The sequence below is a fragment of the Ananas comosus genome, linkage group 19, assembly GCF_001540865.1.
Source record: "Ananas comosus cultivar F153 linkage group 19, ASM154086v1, whole genome shotgun sequence".
Classification (NCBI taxonomy): Eukaryota; Viridiplantae; Streptophyta; class Magnoliopsida; order Poales; family Bromeliaceae; genus Ananas; species Ananas comosus.
Genome location: NC_033639.1, coordinates 10397875 through 10417500, shown reverse-complemented (window position 1 = coordinate 10417500; position 19626 = coordinate 10397875). Strand labels below are relative to the sequence as shown.

At 34.2% G+C, this 19626-nt stretch overlaps 2 protein-coding genes and 1 long non-coding RNA gene across 3 annotated transcripts; 1 reads left to right on the top strand and 2 right to left on the bottom strand.

The window, feature by feature from the left end:
* On the top strand, positions 3802–5998 carry LOC109724928. The gene is made up of 3 exons (XR_002220116.1): positions 3802–4305; positions 4893–4957; positions 5588–5998. It is a non-coding gene; the product is annotated as an uncharacterized LOC109724928 (long non-coding RNA).
* Positions 6609–10480, bottom strand: LOC109724926 (probable sugar phosphate/phosphate translocator At3g14410). The gene is made up of 8 exons (XM_020253919.1): positions 10197–10480; positions 9326–9433; positions 9098–9132; positions 8725–8837; positions 8152–8413; positions 7535–7803; positions 7093–7266; positions 6609–6981 (listed from the first exon to the last, which is right to left on the bottom strand). Exons 1-7 carry the CDS (start codon positions 10335–10337, stop codon positions 7118–7120), a joined length of 1077 nt encoding a protein of 358 aa, XP_020109508.1. The 5' UTR covers positions 10338–10480; the 3' UTR covers positions 6609–6981; positions 7093–7117.
* LOC109725074 lies at positions 13731–16081 on the bottom strand. The gene is made up of 3 exons (XM_020254131.1): positions 15730–16081; positions 15005–15137; positions 13731–14385 (listed from the first exon to the last, which is right to left on the bottom strand). Exons 1-3 carry the CDS (start codon positions 15831–15833, stop codon positions 14110–14112), a joined length of 513 nt encoding a protein of 170 aa, XP_020109720.1. The 5' UTR covers positions 15834–16081; the 3' UTR covers positions 13731–14109.

Here is a 19626-nt window from a genome sequence, read left to right as displayed (position 1 = left end):
CTAAAAGGAGATATTTGATTAGTTTGTTATGCCACGTCACCAATATATCTGTTGCATTTTTAGAATTTTTTCATCTTTTGCCACCTCTAGGCTCTAGGTACCTTTTTGTATTTAATGAGGGGTTGCATAAGAGAGTGATAGATTTAAAACGTGTCAGTAGCTCTTGGCGTTGTCTACCTTATCAGGATTTGTGACTGCTGCATTTGGCTTTGTTTTTGTGTGTGTGTGTGTGTGTGTGTGTGTGTGTGTGTGTGTGTGTGTTGCTTATCTTGGTTTTAAACATAAACATATTTTACGAAGAAAGGGGCACATGTTTTCCACAATTCTGTGTATTGCGTGATCTCAACCAATAATATATTACATTCGGATTATTTAGTAATACAAATTTTTCTGTACATGAAATTGTGTTGTAGTAAAAATTAATAGTAGATGAAGTAGAAAGACTAAAAGGACTTTAAGACGTACAGTAAAGCTGTTTATCTCAAGGTTTAATTTCGAAAATATCAACTGCTGCGTAATAACCAGAGATAGAGACAAAATAACTTTATGAGACAAAATATTCGACGGCATTTACTAAGAATCAAAGAACAAGCAAAATAACTATATTATTTTGACAATTTTCTTACAATTTATACCTACTACGCAGTCCCAAAGACGAAAGCTTTGTTAAGCACGATGCAATATTGAACATGTGAGATGAGCTAGCTACAAATTTAATCATCTCCTTATATGCTAATAAAAGAGTAGTATATATATGCATGTGTCACACTATTATGCTATAATAGTTTGTCTTTCATATATAGTTAATAAATATTGTTAATGATATGAATTAATTATTTTCTTTTTGTAGTACGTAATTTGAGTTTATAGAGAAAAGGTTTTGGCAATTGCATATTAACCTTCATCAACTCAATTATAATGTTGTAGGATTTAGAGAGTGAATAGCTAGGCAACAATATTTCCTTTCAAGTAACTTCTAAATATAAAATGGTACTTCTTTATGTGATATAATATATTGAGCAAAATATAAAAACTAATAATTTCTATTGTGAAAATTTTGCAGCAGTTAATAATTTATTGATCATGTGATGATCATAATCTCATCAGATGATAATCATATTTGTCAGTAATTCACGACCTCTCTCTCTCTCGCTAATTCTCTCATACGCAAATAACCAAAACCATGAGTCCTACTTTTAAAAGCGCAAGGCTAAGTTCAACTAAAGCGGAAAAAAGGAAAAAAATTATATCAGATGTGTCACATTCAAATCCGCCTATCATTATCGTGAGGTTGAGTTTGACTAAAGCAAAAAAAAAAAAAAAAAATTTCCTATCAGATACGTCTCACTCAAATTCGCCTATCCTTATTGTGAAATATTACTAACACTAATTTGAGATTTGGACTGAGTAGTTTTCTTTCTCACCGCAATAAGTACTATACACGCCAACTAATCGAAAAACTAAATCTCTGATTATTTGTAATTATAGTCTTTATATATATAGGCTTAAATAGGACTTACAAAAAATATTCACAAATGCATGTGCAATCCATTTGTTTGGTGCATAAAAGTTCATGATCTACTTCTCACCAAAAGTTGAGGAGAGAACTCTCTCTCTCTCTCTCTCTCTCTCTCTCTTCTTAGCGAATGAGTACTCTTTAAAATCCAAGGAATTAAATATGTAAATTTTGTATTATTAGGGTGGACGTGCATACTTATACAAGCTTAATTAGAGATTCTTTTCTTTTTTTTTTCTTTTTCTAAATTTACTCATAGAACTTTTATTCGAGGAACTCTTTGAGAAAGATTATATATCTATATATATAATCGAAAAGTTACAAACTGATCAAACTCTCTTATTTTTTTTTCCAAAATAAATAATCTAGCTATATATTCTAAACAGAAATTATTACAGGATAAATATGTATTTTATAAATTTTTTGCAAGTATATGCATATTACTTTGTAGGTGCTCCGAAAAATGATGCATCAATTAGCACGTGGATCTATGTCCTACAATATTTATGTAAGCTAATTTTTCCCATGCGTCCATCTTAATCTAATCAATAAATAGTAATGATAAAGACATCATGGTGGTTTAACATTATTATTATTATTATATTATATATATATATATATATATATATATATAGCGCCTATTAGAAAGAGACCACCTGTAAAAAAAAAAGAAAAAAAAAGAAAAAAAAAGTGGCCTTTTCAATAAAAAAAATGTTTTTTTTTTTTGGCCTTTTCTCTTTTTCACTTACTTTTTAGGGCTTTTATCCAAGCTATTGAAGATTTTTAACCTACCGATATTTTACGTAGTTTTATTTTTAGTATGTGAGATTCTAAGTTCGAAAAATCTGCTTGGTTACGATCTTTTTCTCCTTAAAAGAAAAGAAAAAAAAATCAGGCAAAAAAAGGAGTGCAAATAAAGTGAAATTGAAGCATTATCTGCTTAGCACTTTCCTTGAGTGTGCCAACCAAGATGGTGAAATATACCGTGTACAAAAGGGAATAGAGTCTCTTCTTGCGTCAGCATAAATGTACACATCCTTGACTAGGAGCCATAGTTGAATTTTGAACTCTACTGCAGAGTGTAGTATTGTTGGAAAGGAGTGTACTCGAAAAAAGAAATAATACTGTATATATTTATTCTTAAAATCGTTATTCTGCATGTTTTCTGCTACACGTAGAAAAAATTATAAACTCTTTTGATCGTTCAAGTATATAAATAACTTTTACAAAAGCATGTACGTTTATATATACATAACACTCCCAAGTGTGCGTGGAGAGAGAGTTTTGCTTGAGTACTTCCGAAAACACATAATAATGAGTATATATTGTCTTTTTGATGCATCAGTTTTTGTTGAGATTAGTAAGTTGGAATCATGATAAATCACATTGGCAAGCACGCATCTCGATTATGATGCTTGCTGACATAATCCGACATGATCTTTTCTTACCAAGCATACTAATTAATATACATTTAATCTCAATCTTTCTATCTAAAATGAATATGTATATATATAAAAACACATAAATACATGTGTGTGTATATATGTATGAATATGTAGGCTAGAATTATTACACTCTTATGAGTATAGACCTTTTATATTCATAAGTTTTCTGCCATTCGATGAAGGGATATGAGGTTAGAATGATAATGATTTTCTAGAGTTGAGTGAGTGGTCGGTTGGATAGCATTATTTATCGGATGAAAAATGATCAAAGAGATAGATCTAACAGCTGAATATTTATGAATATAAAATAGTCTATACTCATAAGAGTATAGTAGCCGAACTCATATATGTATATGTATATACATTGATGTAGTTAGGAGATATTTGGTGGAGGAAAGTGGAAGAGATTGCGCGGATCTATCAAGCAGATAGTGAATGCCCTTTCCCTAAAACCCTCTCTAACAGAGAATATAATGGTCCCCTTTTCTCTCCCAAACCAAAAGAAAAAAAAAAAAGAAAAAAAAAAAGAAAATGGTCCCCTAAGAACACTCCAAACCCTACATTTACTCCTCCCTAAAATGGGCCACCCCTTCACTTTTTGGAGTCTTAATTTGACACTCCAATAATAGGGTTTTATGTTCAAAAATGACACTTCATTTTTGTTGGCCCCATAACTAACATCCACCAAACTAAATTCCCCAAAACACCCTCCACCCTATTCCCATGAGCAACACTATTTTCCCATGCAATTAAGCCTCCGAAACAAGGGCAATTTCGTAACCTTCAATCCTATAAAAATCCACCCCCTCTCCCTCTCTTTTGTTAAACCGCTCAATTTTGTAGCTTTTCAAAGTCTTAGAATCCTTAAACCCAGTTCATAGAAAAGATGGTCGGAATGCATTTGGCTTCCTCCTTCTTCTTCTTCTTCGAGGTTGCGCGGGGCTCCCCCCGCTCGCCATTTTCGGCGGTGGTGTAACACCCCACACTTTTAACTTTTTGTTTTGACTCCAATTTACTTTAAGTTTGGACCTTTTCGTAATTTCGGATCTTCGAGGGACTCGGTAGCTTTTTGTTGCTTAATTAGTCCCTAACTAATTAGACCCCTTTTTTTGATACGAGCCCCCCCCCCAGACCCGATCCACCTCTCTCTTTCGCTCGATCCCCCTCTCATCTCTACGCCCGTACGACTTCCGCCGATCCCCTTTGTGCACGCGCGACGCCATCCGTTCCCTATCGTCGCCGCCGTCATCCGTAGCCGCCTCCACCGCGTTGCTCATTGGCCATTATTTCCTTTTGGTTCGTTATCGACGGAATCTTGCCGTCGTCTCCACCGTTTTCAAGAAGGTTTTTCTCTTTCCCTCATTTTACCTTTGTATCGGATCTTGTGAGCACCCAACCTCTCTCTATTCGTCGTTATATTTTATTATTTTGAATACTCGTTTCTTGATTATTGAAAATTAAAATCATTAAAATCTGATTTCATAATTCCTAATCCTTGTCATTTGAGCAGCTTAATTTTATATATTGTATCCTCTGTATGATCTTGTTGCTTAATACTTCACATACTACTCACCTATTGGAATGTCCGTAATATGCTTGATAAAATGCCTAAGAGAAGGCATGCGTCGTTTTATCCCTAATTTTTATCCCATTCGATTGTAAATCGTAAAATTCGTTTTATATAGGTGATAAACCCTCTGTTTGAGCATTAAGATCCTCGTTTATTATTTAAAATTTCCGTTCATATTATCTTCTTGGAATAATCCAAATCCTTCAAAAACTCCTTCATTCTTTGATCGCTATTTGAGGTTCGTCGAAATTATTGTTCTAAATCCATTTGTGCCCCATCCCGACCTAGTTGCATATAATTATATTATCTTTGTATGTTCATTTCGGTTAGCTTATAGAGAATCGCGTGTCTCTATTTTTAGGTCCCGACGATTGAATTTCTGCACATTTTCGACTGGATAGTTTCTATCTTTGAAGCTACGTTAAGGTAAGCGACCGAACACCCGTTAGTTTTTGTAAGATAATTTAGGAAAATATTTTGATTGTACGAAAATCTTATTTTGTAGAATTTAAAATTAAGGGTTAAGCATATTATTAAATATCTCTGTATATTGAGTTTCAATCGTGATTGACAAGTTCGTTTAGCAAAAAGAATTTTTGAAATCTGATAAATTATTCTGCAAATTAGTGACTGGATATATTTTGATTTATGATGTCTCTTGGTATTCTGCTATGCAATGTTGGCCATGTCGACATGTTCTGTGTTATAGAAGCAAGCTTCGTCTTTGTTTGCGCCTTCGGGTGCCTGCGCCTATCCGCGCCTCTGTTTTGTTTGCGCCTTCGGGTGCCTCTGTTTTGTTTACGCCTTCGGGTGTCTTTGGATCTCGCCAACGGATCATAAGATATAGTTAAGTGCCGGAGACAATATCTATTTTGTTTATATGTCGAAAGGGAAATGCTTTGAAAAATTATAGTTTCAATCCGATCCGAATTTGAAGTTTTGATAAACTCTTATTTTCTTAAATTTTGCAAATTAAAACCAGTCGCTTGAACTAATTTGTGTATCCATTTATTGTATGCTTAATCCGACTAATGTGGTGTATGGTTGCTTACCCAGGTACTGAGACCGATTCGCAGGGCGGGGCTGGGAGCGAGTGAACGTTAGATGTAGCTAGATTTGATTCTAGCCTCTTCGTCTTATTTCTATTGCATTTAGATATGAACTTTGAACTTCGTAGATAATCATTCGTTTATCTGTTCCTACTTTATTGTTTCTTCGAACCTACAATATCTGTTAGAACAATTTCGGTTTGTGTTGCATCATAAATTTTAGTTTTGCTTATAGGATACGTCAGTTGATTTTAGTTGAAATTAAATTGTTAGCCTCATTTTTCGACTATTTGGATTTAATAGAAATTTTTCTTTATGATCATCTTTTGTTTGTTAATTGTCTGACTCTGTAGCCTTGCATATTTACTAATTTAGTAGATATGCGGCATCTGTTATGCCTCGGGTTTGGGGCGTGACAGGTGGCTCCCTGGCGGTTTGTCGCAATCACCAGAAGACGAGTTCGCGTTACTCTAGACACGATACCGGAGGAAGAGGGGTCGGATGCGCTCGACGCTTCTTACAATCTTACCGCCACCGCAACTTCGGGAAATGCACAAGAGAAAAAGATTTTCTCTAGATAAAAATAAAGAAAAAGAAGAGAGTAGTGTGATTGTGATTGTGATTGTGATCATAGCATTAGGCGCGCCGTACTGTGAAGGTACGTGATCATGTGTATTTTAGTAGCATGGCCGTATCCTCTTTCATAGTTACGTGCGCGTGTACGAATCATGATCGATGTACCACTTTGCATGGAATGAAATAAGAAAAAAAAAATCTACATTTCGTTTTTTTTCATTTTATTAATTTGTTTCTGTTTTTCAGCTAAATACTAAATAGTTGATCAGTGAGGAAAAACAGGTGGTTTTATTTTATTTTTTAAATTTTTTCCTCCAATTTACTACATTTATATAATTACTGGGGAACTTGAACAAACATTAAACCAAAATAACATATTATAACTACTAATTTAAGATGCTTCAAATTGGACAATTCTGAAGATACCAGTTCAAACTGAATAACAGATCATAGATACAAACTACTGCAAGAGACCAAAGGTTCTATATTGATGTTTTCAAATTTTTTGAGTATACATCCTGTTTAGTAACAAAAACAACAAGGTATGCGATACAAGAACATGCATAGATGACAAGTAAATAAGGTGACGCGGCGCCTTAAGGATTCAAAACAAGAAACTTTAAATCTAACTAATGGAAAACCAGCTATTTGAATTATTGCCGAAGAATTTCCCGTGCTCAACGATTACTTTTTTGCAGCTTAAATTGGTATAACACTCCCAATTCTAAACAGTAATGGGACAAGAATCCTAAGCATTTAATGACAAAAAAAAAGAATCCTGAGGACAGCATGGCCGAATTATAGCCGAGCGAGAACTTGCTTAACCTGCATTAGAGAGAGAGAACGAAAGAAAAAAAAAAAGCATCAGAAAAGGTGGGGAGAGGCTGTTAATGGAAAATGCACGAGATTAATTGCCAAGAATAATTGTAAAATCACCTAAAAAAATTTAATCGAGACCATTCTACGCAGCTTCTTTTGGAGGAACCAAGGGTATTTGAACATCTTGAGAACTTTCTGGGTTATTATGGTTTGAGTTTGATTGTGACGAAGCCGTTGGCGATGTTCCCACTTTTAGCTTGTGCTTGTTGTACCCTACAACACCTGCAATAGCTGCAGGAACCAATATACTCCATTAGTCTTGTTAAATCAGTCCTCAGGGCTCTGCATCTTTACAAGAGAAAAGATTCAAAAGATCTCATAAACTTTATGATACTAGAAACTTTACTAAATCCCCTCACAAAAAGCAAATAAGTTTTTAAGATAATATCTTAAGCATATATTGTGACATTCATAACAACAGAGCTGCTCTTTGTGACTTTCATTGAGAGGAACCAAGTAGGTTTTTAAGAGCACAAAGCTAAGAAGAAAGCTATCATACCTATGGCATAACCAATTATGTTTATGACCGTCAATTTTGTATCAGCGAATATTAAAGCCGAGAACAGAACTACAACCCAATCCCTGACCACTCCAGTGACCCGAGCTGTCAGCGCACTAGTACGAGAGATAACAACAAAAACTGATAGGTTGAGTAGAAAAGTGCAGAGGCAATTAAAAAACAATGTCACTGGTGGAAAGTTCCAGGAACCGCTCGAATCCATTTTTGGTTTCTCTAAGAATATCCAGGGAACAAATAGGCACAGTGCACTGCAGCCAAAAACTCACATACGTCATCACCAGTAAATTGGATAAAATTTATACAGATGAAGAAGAAGGGGTTGCTACTTAAGAAGTTATGTGCACCCCTGAAAAACCTGGTTTTCATATATAACCCTTTGAAAGTGTTGTTTCTCACCCAAAAAAAAACAAAGGCCTTAATCTTAGTTGAGAAAATAGCTGAATCATGGGTGAAAAATGGTGTTGTATCAAACAAGCTCTTCAAACCAGGGGCATTTTTACGTACAATGGTATACTTATGGAAATTCAGATTTTGCAGGGATATTTATGTAAATAGATTGGAGGCATACATATGTACTAGAAAAGCAAGAACATTACCTGCATGGACTGACATAGTACATCATAGATATTATATTCAATTTAACACCCTTTTTCTTCAAAAAGATTTCGATGAAGGTCAGTCTCAAAGCTTCAGCAATAACCCCACCCATTTGATAAACTACACCAACCCAGCTAATCGTGACTTCACCATAAGAAGCCACAATAACTCCGAAACTGATTACTGACATGATAAGGAACATTCTACAACTCAGTTCCTCAAGACCAGCAGCTGCTCCTAGAAAAAACACAGCTACAGGCACTGCAATAAACAAATCAAAAACATTTTTGTTGTAACTTCTTGCTAACGTAGAGACTTAAATAAATCAATCTAGAAGATCGCCCGATATATAGGGTAAAAAAAAAAGAGAGGTTATTTTACAGACATATTCCTGCAAAATCCCAACATTCATAACTACCCCTGTAAAATCTGAATTTTTCATATCTTTTGCCCATAAAAGTGCAGTTTCTCACCAAAAAATAGATGATTACTTCAGATTTGGCGGAGTATATACCTAAGTAGAGATATTCATGTAAAAACTCTGAAAAATATCCAAAAAAGCTGATACATACTAACAGCTTTTAACATCTGTGCAAATGCAACAGATATGTAGAGGTATGCACTATTTCCCAGCCAAAGAGTCATTGCGAACATTGCACCAATGGGAGCGACTGAGGTGGCATATCTGAAAACATTCATTAAATATCAAACATTATACAATAATATTCCAGTCATTCACACTTTGAGAAGTGAAAAGAACTATCCATATGAAAGTAACCAGCGTCGGTTGATACGAGGGTAAAATTGGGAAAATAAGTTCTGGGACCAAATACATGGTCTTTTGAATTTCTTGGGTTACTACATGATAGGGAAAAGATGGACCATAAAAGAGGCAGAGAAATTTTCTGTATAACCATAATCATTTAGTATAATCGGAGTACTCACATCTCTGTAGTCATCCCCTCCTCAATTTTTATGATCTGGGGAACATCATTAAAAGACAAAAAAAAAGAAGGAATAATGTAAATAATTTGATAGCTAAAATCAACTGCAAAGTAATAACCTCAAAGCATGTGAAATCCAATCAATAGTCAATAGTTCTTAACAGCAATAGGTGAAGTACAAAAGAAGTAGGAGAAAATTCACTACCGACCATATTGGAAAGAACGATACCTTAAATACTTTTATAAGTGCAAAACAAACAACAGAGGAGAAGAGCATGTGCAGTAAAGTCAGCGCCACTGGATAGGGGAAGTTGATTTGCTTCGAGGACAAGACCCACTGTAGCCGGCCACAAGAAGCAAGTTAGAATAAAGGGCTCAGAAACAACAAACAACAAATCAAAATTATAGTCTAGAGTTTCAATAAACCACGAAAAGAGCAAAAGTCGATTACTAAAAGTAGTCTTTTGGTTTCATTAACAACACAAATATTTAGATCAGTTGCTTCAGAGCAGTAAAACCTGATTTATGTTGAAGGTGATTGCTTTCGGATAGGAAGCAGACAAGAGAATGCATACAGTGTGAACAAACCAAGTTATACTTGCTTCATGAGCAAATTCCAAGCTATATTCATAAGCATATCATCCCTGTGTATGTTTAAGTTAACCCGGAGCTAAACAAGATCTATCTCTCAATCTGAGTACGACTAAGACCCCAAACCCTTAGCTTTTAGGAACCCTAAGCACCTATTTTCCCAACCAAAACATAGATCCTACAATGAAACTGCTAAATTAGAGATGAAGGTAAAATTTACATCCCATTGCCCGCCGGAAAGTTTAATGGAACCAAAATTGAGCCTAAAACCGCAAAGAATCCCCAAAAAGCAACTCGTTTTAAGCTGATTAGATCTCAGATCACGACAAAGGCCCCAAAACCCTAGGCAGCCCCGATTCCCGTCTCCAATCTCAGATCAACGATTAACTAATCCAAAATTCTCCCCTAATGCCCATATCCCCCCGATTCCCGCATCACTGAAAACCATTTCAAAACCCTAATTTCGGAGGAGGAGGCGCATCAAGGATGGATGGGATGAGGAGCGTAACCTTGTTGAAGAAGATTTGGCCGCTGGAGAGGGCGATGTAGAGGAGGAGGTGCGCGTAGGTGACGGCACCCTCGCGCCACCGCCACCTCCGCTCCTCCTCCGCCGCCGCCGCCGGCGTTGACTTCTCCCCTGCTCTCTCCATCTTCTACTTCTCTCTCTACCCCCTCTCTCTCTCTCTCTGTAGAGTCAAAGAGAGAGGAGAGAGAGAGGGAGCCTCACCAGCAACAATTGAACTCAAAATTTAGTTATTAGAAGAGAGAGAGAGAGAGAGAGAGAGAGAGAGATTACGCGGTTGGATCCTCATATATATATATATCACTAATATAAGAAGACAATCCCAAAAAAATCTCTTGTGCTCAACATAATTTTTCTCCGGGCTTTTTTTGCATTTAGCCCCCTGAAGAATTTTTATTTTAAGAGTAGCCCTATTAAAATTTAATTTGCAAAAATGATCCTACTCCTGCCACGCAAGCGCCACGTCAGCGCCACGCGGGCGGGGCTGGGGGCGGTAGTTAAGTTAAACACGGTGAATGATTCACCGTGTTTAGTACGTATTTTTGTAGAGGAATAGAGGAGTTAGGGATATTAATGGGGTATGGATATTCAAAATATTATTCGAACCTAAACCCGAATAAATTATTTTATATACATAATTTATTTTTATATATTTATACAATATATAAAATATCCAATAATTTTTATTTCTTAGATCTTCATCCAATCCAACGGTATAAAATATCTAATAATTTTAAAAATCTATACCATTGGATTGATGAAGATCTAAGAAATAAAAATTATTAGATATTTTATATATTGTATAAATAAATAAAAATAAATTATGTATATATATAATTTATTCGGGTTTAGGTTCGAATAATATTTTGGATATCCATACCCCATTAACATCCCTAACTCCCTATTCTTCTAGGAAAAAATACGTACTAAACACGGTGAACCATTCACCGTGTTTGAACACGGTGAATGGTTCACCGTGTTTAACTTAATACACTGGCCCATGCCCAGCCCGCGTGGCGCTGACGTGGCGCCTGCGTGGCAGGTGCAGGGCTATTTTTGCAAATTAAATTTTGATAGGGCTATTTTTAAAATAAAAATTTACTAGGGGGCTAAATGCAAAAAAACCCCTTTTTCTCCTTTTTTTTTTTCTTTTTTTCTTTTGGTACCTATGCTAATATATATATATATATATATATATATATATATAGAATTATGTTACTATACTATCAATAGTACCAATCCCTTGCTACTATTAAGTTTTCGGCCGTTGGACGAAAGGATGTGCGGTTAGCATGATAGTAGTCCCCGGTTAAATTGATAGTGGTCCCTAGGATAGATAGTACCGGAGCTCCGATACTATAGTCTTGTTTTCGATCTTAGAGTGTTCAAATTAACGATCCTGTTAAGTGTTAAATATGATCTAGAGTATATGAAGTTCTTAGGAATAAAGTTTTATTTTTTTTCGACATACAAATAAATTATGTTAAAATGGATGGTAGAAATTGAATAATCTTTAAAATTTGAGTATAGGACTTTTAAATTCAAGATCAAGAATGTTAACCTTAATTTAGATAGTTTAAAGTATTTTCTATCAAAATTTGAAGAAATTTAGATTCTTCTACACCGTTAAACTCCAAACTCGCCATAGTGCCTATTGAAAATTGATAATTTTGAAATGATTTGATCATAAAATAAATTATGTCGAAAAAATATAAAATTTTATTTCTAAAAACTTTAAATACCCTAAATTAGTTTTAACGGCAATATAGGAGCCAGAGCCCCAGTACTATAGATAATATAGGCGAGATAGCTATATATATATATATATATATATATATATATATATATATATATATATATATATATATATATATATGAAATCTCTCACATATTATCACCATTATTATCTCCAACCCCTTAATTTTTTTTTTTAAAAAAGAAAGTTTTAAAGTGTTGAATATGAATAAATCTGATAGTCTTGAATAACGTGTACACTAAAAAAAATATTTTTTATTTATCCATGGCAAATTACTAAAAGTATATAAAAGTAATACTCTAGTAGGGGGTGTGTAGTATTACTTCGAAAAAAATAACACCATTATAAACCCTCTATGCGATATTGTGTCGTTGTTTGGATGTATAAATATTTTGTACAGTATATTTTTATAATTTATTTAAAAAAATTGTATAATTAATAGATGAAAATTGTGATCTAATATTTAGAATTGGATTGCGTACTCGGCTTTTAAGTTTTTTTTTAGAATAAATAAATTATTTTGCAGTTAAAATTTGTTATCCTACCATAAAATCTTTCAAAGAACAAAAATTAAACTTGCTTTTTAAGTTTACAACTTCCAAACCTGACCTAAATAAAAAAAAAAAATTATATATTTATAATGTTTCTATAATCTATCTCCAGTTCCCTAAAATCCTTTTTGGACGTCTACAATGTTATCTTTATAACTAATTAATATGTTGTCGCACATGATGCGGAGGGTTGTAATTGGTTCATGCATAAACTAAAATTGCATTATGTGAATTTATCAGTACATTAATTAATAACTTATATAGCAGAAATATTTTGAAGGATTAATTCAAAGCAAATTTTGTTATTTAATTATTAATGGAGCATAGCATTATTGGAGAAAGGATTAGTTGGTGCCCATATGCCCTAGGTGAGGAAACAAAAGCTTTACATCTATTGAGAAAATAAATAAATTTGAAAAATCCAAAAATACATCATAATATTGTTTATTAGAACATGTTAGGTCCTACTTTTGATATGTTACTTTGAAAATTTCACATGCATTACACATGCATATATATATATATATAAAAGATAAAGTAAATACAAAATAGGTAGGTACGAGATCTGCGGAGAAAGAAAATTTTAGAGAGAGAGAGAGAGAGAGAGAGATATTAATAGGTTAATTGCCTACAAATCTCTGCAAATATAGTAAATTATAAAATATAGCTTTATAAATTTCAACATTTATATATTGCCCTACAAAAGTACTAATATTTTCAAATATGTCTCTATTATTAGAATCTGTTAGAAAATTTTAATTAACTATAGGTTAAATACTTAACCCTGATTAGTTTATGAGATAACTTAATATTTTTATCCGTCTTATATTACATTGTTGTGGTTTTTGGAGGGACATATTTGTGATGACGAAATTAATATTTTACTTATTTGCTGTTAAAATATAAACAGTTCTCTAACGGTAACAAACCAGAAGAATATATTTGAAAATATTAGAACTTTTGTAGAAACAACATATTAAAATTGAACTTTGTAGCAGTATATTTATAATTCACTATATTTGCAGCGACCTATATGCAGTTAATTCTATAGTAATTGTATGTGGATTTTTTAATGTGAAAATGCTAGTTTGAAAGGGCCAGCTTAGGCCCAGTTTAATACTATAAAATGATGATAAAAATCGCCGAAAAAGAGCAAATTAGGCTTAAATTTGACGGAGAGATAAAAATGAGTCGAATATCATCCGCCAAAAAAAGATCAAATCAGGCTTAAATTTCATATTTTCATACTCGAACTCAAACAAAAAGCACCAGGCACTATGTGCTTGTTCGGGTCGCACCGCACGTCTACTCCAGAAGCTCCAAAGCTTTTCCCAAAGGGGTGGAATTGTGCGATTGTGCGTGGAACCGCATGCGCAACTATCAACTACACATATTCCAAACGGGTCGATAATATTCCGCGCCTAAAAAAACAGCCCAAAAATAAACTTTTCATATATCGCTGTTGGGCTCACACAAAGCCCGGCCCATTAGACCAGATAAATGGGCACGAACCAAATCCATGAACCATGGGCCAAATTAACACTCGCTTTTTTATCCACAATACAAGTAGTTTACCGGACAGATTGATAAGTTTAACAATGATCGTGGTGGTGGTCGCGGTCGTGGCGGTAGTAATTGCTGCAAATCGACGACTCGTCGCAGAACCTGCTCTTCCTCTTCTGCAGAAACCACTGCAGCGATCGCTTCACCGATAGCCCCTCGCTCAGCGGTTGCGGTGGAACGACGGGCGACGAGGAGGCCGTCTGGGGCGGTGCGGGATGAGGGTCGCGACGATCGCGGCGGAAATGCTCCTCTTTCTTCGCCATCTCCTCCATCTCTCGCTTCGCCGTGCATATGATGGCTCGCGCCTATGTATGGAATTAATATATATGTAGTATTTTAATAATAGTAGCAGCAGTAGCAGTAGCAGTAGCGGTTTCACTAGTACTATATATATATATATATATATATATATATATATATATATATATATATATATATATATATATATATCTAAAAATAGTTAAAATTAAAAAGAGAACGTTAACTAATTATGTTTGTTAATTATTATTCAAAAAAACTAGCCTTTTATGTCTTGGTTGGAGAATTTTAGTAGTCGTAATCAAGCCATAAGTGTTGAATATATACATTGGGTAGATTTAATTAACATCTATTTATCCAGAGATTTTTGTGTATTATTATTGTCACAAAGTTTTGTAATTTTTTTTTTGTCAATGTTGTGATTGACTGAAAAATAGGCCACATAAATAAATAGCTACTAAAATGATTAATTCATAATTGTGTTGTTTAAACTTCATCACAGGTCTTTTTTTTTTTTTTTTTTGAAAAAAATAGTGCGAGTTTTGTGTGAATAATATTCCAAGTAATTATCAAGTTATTTTACATAGGTTTCAGGCGAATTCCGATCTAATCGAGTTTATAGAGTACGTTAATTACTCGATCAATTAAGATTAATTAGAACTTAACCTGAATCTCAGTGACATCACAAGTACGCATTTGATCTCCATAGAAGAAGGTGATTGGCCTCTCCTCCTCTCCTCCTCCTTCTTCTTCTTTTACTTGTTGTTGAGGTAATTTTTCGCGGCGTCTTTCGACAACTCTAATAATAGTACAAAAAAAAAGAACTTAAAAAAATAAAAAAAATTATTTTTATATATCTGATCAAAGTAACACAATCTAATTTGAATAATTCAGCATAGATTGAACTATATATTTAATTTTGGCACAATTTTGATTCTTGAAAATTGAAAACTATATATATATATATATGTGTGTGTGTGTGTGTGTGTGTGTGTGTCAATCATTCAAAAATAAATGCGCATCAACGATTCAACATTTTGCACCAATCGTGTCCTGCATCAGTTTAATTAGTCCTATTTTTTTATAGCAAAAAAAAAAAAAAAGGAACTAGCTAGGAACTAAATATAAATGGTTGAGCTTGCATATTAAAGTTAATGGTCAAAATTTATTTGTCCCATAATTTTAAGGTAATCTGAAAAATTGAAAGCTATGTATCAATCATTCAAAAACTAAAGTTTTGTAGCAATTAATGTTGTTCCACAGTGTGAGTCCAGTACAGTAATTTTCTTTTTATAACCATTAAAAATAGCTAATAATTAAGAACTAAATATAGATGATTGAGCTTGGATGATAATCAAATTATATATTGGTCACAATCAACATATATATACCTGCTTGAACCGGTGGAGACGTCGCGGCGTGAGGTGCGATTATACCGCAGTCCACCGGGGCTGAGGCATAGCTCCGTATCGCAGTCGTCGGGCCACATATTCATTCTCCCTTTCTCTCTCTCTCTCTCTCTCTCTCTCTTTTCTCTTCTTTATGTACTACTCTTTAACTTGCTCTCTCTATCTTAACATTGAAGCATGTATGTATGGGCTACTATTACTAAACATTGTTGTGAGGAATATATATGGAGAGAGAGAGAGAGAGAGAGGTCATGTTTGAGTCTAATTAAAGGGTACTAACTATATATATATGTAACAGTGGAGAGAGTATGAACTCGGCCACCTACATAGTTTTCTCTTTTATATTATGGAGGTTACCTTATATGTACATGCTCGCCAAATGAAAAATAAAAGGGCAAAAAAAGAGAAAGAAAGAAAGAAAAGGTGAGCTTGCTTTTTAATTAATGAAGTGTGTGACACGTGGCGCTAAAGAGATGGCGCATGCATGCATGGTTGCGTCCACAAGATGAACGAGGAACACGTGCTTCTTCTCCACGTGACAAAATTGCCACAAGCGCACGTGGGCATGTGATAAAATATCTCCTTTTAATTGGGTGCATAATTATTTATTCTCCTCTTGCCTCTCTCTTATAATAATAATAATAATTTCTCTCTTTGGAGGGGCCTCTTCTTGCATTGGATTTCTTTTTTTAAAAAAAAAAAATCTTTTCTTTTCTCAATCTCCTCTCTCTCTCTCTCTCTCTCTCTCTCTCTCTCTCTATGTATAATTTATCTAATTATAAATATTAGTTTCATATATGCATGATATTAGAATTGATGAAACTATTAGCTAGGATCATGTATAATAGCGCTTGTATATATTACTGGAAAAGTATGCATAATGAATTTTGAAACATATTTCATTAATTAGAAATGTATATACCTGATGTGCGAGATGATATGTGCAGGGATTATTTTATGAGAAAATATATAGTTAATAAGTTAATATTTCTCCAAAAAAAAAGGAAAAAAAAAAGAACATCTTAAGAATTATTCATGTGTGTAAAATTTAAAGCAGAATAACAAGAAGATGGACAAAAATATACATGGTTCAGCTTGTAGCCTACATCTGCAGAGAGAAGGTAGTAACTTTTTCTTATCATTCTCATACTAGATATATAAAGTTCACCCGTTATTTATACAGATCATGAAGATCTCAAATTAAGAAAAAAAACTCTAAATAAAAGAATATAATATTGAAAATCAAACAGTGGTGGTTAATAGAAAGTGTATATCAATCTTATTTGGCAACTTATTTCCATCAGTACTCTTAATTAGTTCTATCAATTTGATACCATAGAATATAAAATTCAATAATGTCCAGAGAGAATAGTTTAAAATGGAAGCTTGAGCCCTCTCTCTCTCTCTATATATATATATATAGAACTAGGCTGGAATACTATCAATATCACCAAGTTATTGATGCTATTAGTTTTTTAGCCCTTGAATTGAGAAATGTGTGATTAGGATGATATGGGCCTCCTAGGATTGAGTGAGTGGTTGGTTGAATAATATAATCTAACGGATAAAAATAATCAAAAGGTTAAATCTAATGGTGGAAAACTCGATAGCACCAAATTCTTGGTGCTATCGATAATATCTCAGTTGGACTCATAGAGAGAGAGAGAGAGAGAGAGAGAGCTAGCTGGGCTGGAATACTGTTGATAGCATGTCCTTTTTTGTTATCAAGTTTTTAACCATTGTATGAGAAATTGTGAGGTTCGGATGATATTAGTTCTTTAGAGTTGAGTGGTCCTCACTGGGTTATAATATTTAATTCAATGGTTAGAAATAATTAAAAAAATTGATCGAAAAGCTAAAACTTGATAACAAAAGGAAGCAAATACTATTAATAGTATTCTACCCCAACTCTCTCAATCTCTCTCTCTTTCTTTCTCTCTCTCTCTCTCTCTCTCTATATATATATATATACCAGGAAGGGGGGATGGGGCCCGGCTCGGAGAGAGAACGACTCGGAGAGACGCGGGGCGGGAGGCACGTGACGCCGCTCGTCGCCAGCGAAGGAAGCGGGCAGAGCTGAGCAGGGGAGGATCGCTGGGGAGACGACGCGTGGCAGTTTTAGAGTTCACCTTTTATTATATGTATAGATATAGGATGAAAAGGAAAATTTTCTTTTAAAAAAAAGGGGGTCGTACCAAGTGGGCATTAGTGAAATAAAAAAGCCCATCAAATAAAAGAATGCTTAATAATTAGTTCTCTTTCACTCTACATGGTTGAAATTTAATCTAATAGATACAAGTAGGCATTCATTTTGGTGATAGTTACATTTATTTATTTATTTATTTACATAAATTGGACTTAGATAATTGAGGTGCTTGGGTTTGGGAGAGTGGGCATGCATGTACAGTAACACTCACATCCCCCGTGCCAAATTATGTGCTGTGCTGTGCAATGCAACACCCCCACATCACCACGTGTTTCAAGTGTTGCTTCTGTGGTAGGACATAGTCCACGTGGGGGGTCGTGGTTGGTTGCCGTGTCCCTCTCACTTTTGCCTCATTTGCGATTCTTTTCTGTCCCACGTGGCTGTTTGGTATCCTAAGCTCTCAAAAATATTATAAAAATAAAAGAAAAAAACAAGAATATGCTTGTGGATGTTAATTGAGTTGAATCTCATGCCATTTGCCTAACATGATATTCCTTATAAAAAAATTTACACTTTATCTTTTCTGCAATTTCAAACATAATCTAATGACATAGACGTCACGGACATTGACATAGAATACGCGACACCACACGATTCGGACACGATGAGCTTTCAAAAAATTAGAACACGAATATAATATAAACACGTTAATAAAATATAATATTATTAATATAAATATATATAAAATATTAATTTTGGTAAAATATTGTTATATTTCTCATACAAATGAAAGCTAGTAAAATTTTAATTGATAATTCATATATTTTTTTTTAAAAAATTCTCCATTATATATAATTTATTTATATTGGCAAAACAAATTCGTATGCATTTATCAAAAAATTAAAATATTTATTATTTTACATAAAAAGAGTAAAATAAAAATATGTATACGTAGTTTTTAATTATTTGCGCTATGGATCGGCATTAAACATGCATCCAAAAAATATTCACATCGGACACGTGTCCGACAAGGACACGCTAGGCTTATAGAAATATCCGTCGTCAAGGCTTACAGCCTCGTGCATAGTAAAGTTGCGGTATTGTTAAACATGGTTGGTCCAAGTGAAGCTTTTGACAAAACTACTGGTTGAGTATGTTTCAACAGCACTTTCATCTTACAACAACCTCCTTGTAAAACTAGAATTAGAAACTGAAGGACTCTTCTTCTTTTTTTTCTTTTTTCTTTTTTCTTTTTGCGTAGGTGATATTTTGTGCATGTTCATTGAAAAGAAGGGATTAAACATGACACATCACTTCGATTTGCATTCACGAGTATAACAACACCGATCGTGTGAGCAAAAGAGCTCAACAGTGCACTTTTACTACTTGTAGAAGCCGAGTAAACTTGAAGGGAAAGAAAAAAAGAAAAAAAACGAAGTTGGGCACCGAGACACTTTATGAGCATGTGCCCAACTCGTAACGCTTTTTGTCCGAAAAAGGGGAATGCGATTCTAAGTTTCAACGATATGAATAAAGCATATGCTCAAGACCTGACCTTATGTTGTATTGATGAGCAAATTGAGGTGGAGATATTGCTACCTTTCTCATAGCCTGTGTCGCTTTTCCTCTGAAATGGAACGGTAGATGGAAATATCTCCACATGATGGCACGTTGGGAGTTCGCACTTTTCGGCACGGCGCAGCCCCACGGTGCAATGCACAATGGATGCTTGA